General features: G+C 60.7%; 1 protein-coding gene across 1 annotated transcript in view; it reads left to right on the top strand.

Moving 5' to 3' along the window:
- JAK3 (Janus kinase 3) overlaps positions 1 to 2704 on the top strand; it is a gene marked incomplete at its 5' end in the record, with an annotated part of 11221 nt that overhangs the window by 7712 nt on the left and 805 nt on the right. Inside the window, 6 exons of the mRNA XM_031063280.1 lie at positions 6 to 81; positions 151 to 290; positions 790 to 979; positions 1469 to 1593; positions 1832 to 2004; positions 2558 to 2675. Coding sequence (XP_030919140.1) covers positions 6 to 81; positions 151 to 290; positions 790 to 979; positions 1469 to 1593; positions 1832 to 2004; positions 2558 to 2675 — 822 coding nt within the window. The remainder of the gene's footprint in view (positions 1 to 5; positions 82 to 150; positions 291 to 789; positions 980 to 1468; positions 1594 to 1831; positions 2005 to 2557; positions 2676 to 2704) is intronic.

The raw sequence follows: 2704 nt of genomic DNA, 5'->3' as shown, positions 1-2704 counted from the left end.
CCCAGGGCGGGGAGTGCGAGCCCCAGCGCCGGCCCTGCTTCCGCGCCCTCATCCGCGACCTCAACAGCCTCATCACCTCCGGTGGGCACGGGGACGGGCTGGGGGGGCACAGGGGGACCCCACAGCGGCCTCACCCCCCCCCGCCCACAGACTACGAGCTGCTCTCGGACATGTCCCCCGCGGATGTGACGCTCCGGGATGGCTTCTGGGGACACGAGTCCCTGGCCATGAGCCAGGATCCCGAGCAGTTCCAGGAGAGGCACCTCAAGTACATCTCGCTGCTGGGCAAGGTGGGGGCACAGCAGAGACCCCCAACCCCAAAATTCAGCCCAGCCACTCTTCCCATCCTGGATTTGGGGTGTGGGACATCCTGGCTGGATCCCGATCCTCCTGCACTGTCCTGCTGCCTCCTGTCCCTCCTGCCCCATCCCGCTTGATCCCAATCCTACTGCCTCATCTTGACCCTCCTGTCCCATCCTGACCCTTCTGCCCCATCCTGTTCTATCCCAGCCTTCCTGGGGTTGGGATAGAATCCCGATCCCCCTTAGGCTGTCATCCATTCCAGTCACCTGGCTGTATCAATCTCCTGGCTCACTCCGTTGGGATTAATTAATTATGCAATTAATGGGGTAGTTACCAGCAATCAGAGGAAGTTCTTTTGAACAGTAGCTGTTCTTTACCAGCTGATGCAGGTGTGAAAAGGCAGCTGGGGGGAGATTTTTTTGGGGGGATGAGGCACTGGGAATGTGGGGGGCACCCCCAACATCCAGCTCCCTGCAAAATTCCCAGGGGAATTTCGGGAGCGTGGAGCTGTGCCGCTACGACCCCCTGGGTGACAGCACGGGCGAGCTGGTGGCGGTGAAGAGGCTGCAGCAGGATTCGGCCAAGGAAATTCGGGATTTCGAGCGGGAGATCCAAATCCTGCACTCGCTGCAGCACGACTTCATCGTCCGGTACCGGGGTGTCTGCTACAGCCGGGGTGAGCTGGGAATGGGGCTGGAATGGGGCTGGGATGGGGCTGGGAATGGGGCAGGAATAGGGCTGGGAATGGGGCTAGGAATGGGGCTGGGAACACTGGGAATGGAACAGGTATGGGGCTGGGAATGGGGCAGGAATAGGGCTGGGAATGGGGCAGGAGTGGGGCAGGGATGGGGTTGGGAATGGGGTTGGGAATGCACAGTGAATGCACAGGGAATGGGGCAGGAATGGGGCTGGGAATGGGGCTGGGAACACTGAGAAAGGGGCTGGGAATGGAGAGGGAATGGGGCTCTGAATGAGGCAGGAATAGACAGGAATGGTGCAGAAATGGGGTTGGGAATGGGGTAGGAATGGGGCTGCGAATGGGGCAGGGAATGCACAGGGAATGGGACAGGGAATGCACAAGGAATGGGGCAGGCAACGGGGCAGGGAACAGGGCAGGGTTCCCCGATCCCAGCTCCAGCCATCCCGGTGCTGGATTTGGCCGCAGGGATGCGCGGGCTGCGGCTGGTGATGGAATTCCTGCCCAACGGCTGCCTGCGGGATTTCCTGCAGAAGACCCAGCCCCGCCTGGAGCACAGGACGCTGCTCCTTTACGCCTGGCAGATCTGCAAGGTGGGATCGGGGCGGGTGCGGGGATAACGGGGGTGCTGCTGTCCCGGGATGGGGCTGGAGCAATTCCATGGGTCACCAGCCCTGGGGATGCTGCAGGATCCTGCCATAACAGTGCTACCCTTAACCCTGGGGCTGTGCTCCAGCCGGGATGAGCCCCCAGGGACCCTCACCCGGGGGTTCCCCAGCCCTGGGGACGCTGCCGTGTCCCCGCTCCCCATGAGCAGCCGCCTCCCGGCAGGGCATGGAGTACCTGGGGGCGCGGCGCTGCGTGCACCGGGACCTGGCGAGCAGGAACATCCTGGTGGAGAGCGACAGCCACGTCAAGATCGGCGACTTCGGGCTGGCCAAGCTGCTGCCGCAGGACAAGGATTACTACGTGGTGCGGGAGCCCGGCCAGAGCCCCGTTTTCTGGTGAGGGGGGTACACGGGGAGGGCTGGAATTCCAGCGGGATCCAGGGCTCAGGATCCGCTTTTCCTGGGGCTCAAGATCCCTTTTTCCCAGGACTCGGAACCCGTTTTTCCTGGAGCTCAGGATCTCCTTTTCCCGGGACTCAGAACCCATTTTTCCCAAGGCTCTGGACCCGTTTTTCCCAGAGCTCAGAACCTGCTTTTTCTGGAGCTCAGAACCCATTATTCCGGGGGCTCTGGACTCCTTTTTCCCGGAGCTCAGAATCCTCTTTTCCCGGGACTCAGAACCCGTTTTTCCCAAGGTTCTGAACCCGTTTTTCCCAGAGCTCAGAACCCACTTTTCCCAGAGCTCAAAACCCATTTTTCCAGGACCTCTGGACACCTTTTTCCCAGAGCTCAGAACCCATTTTTCCCAGAGCTCAGAACCCATTTCTCCCGAAGCTCAGAATCCATTTTTCCCAGGGCTCTGGACTCATTTTTCCCGAGGCTCAGAACCCATTTTTCCCAGAGCTCAGAACCCATTTTTCCAGGATTCTGACCCCGTTTTTCCCGGCAGGTACGCTCCGGAATCCCTGGCTGACAACATCTTCTCCTGTGCCTCCGACGCCTGGAGCTTCGGGGTGCTTCTCTACGAGCTCTTCACCTACAGCTCCAAGAGCAAGAGCCCCTCGGAGGTGACGTTTTCCCTGGAAATGGGGGGGTC

The sequence above is a fragment of the Geospiza fortis genome, unplaced genomic scaffold, assembly GCF_000277835.1.
Source record: "Geospiza fortis unplaced genomic scaffold, GeoFor_1.0 scaffold241, whole genome shotgun sequence".
In the NCBI taxonomy this organism is placed as follows: domain Eukaryota; kingdom Metazoa; phylum Chordata; class Aves; order Passeriformes; family Thraupidae; genus Geospiza; species Geospiza fortis.
The sequence above is the reverse complement of the archived record's forward strand: the minus strand, read 5'-3'. Positions and strand labels throughout refer to the sequence as shown.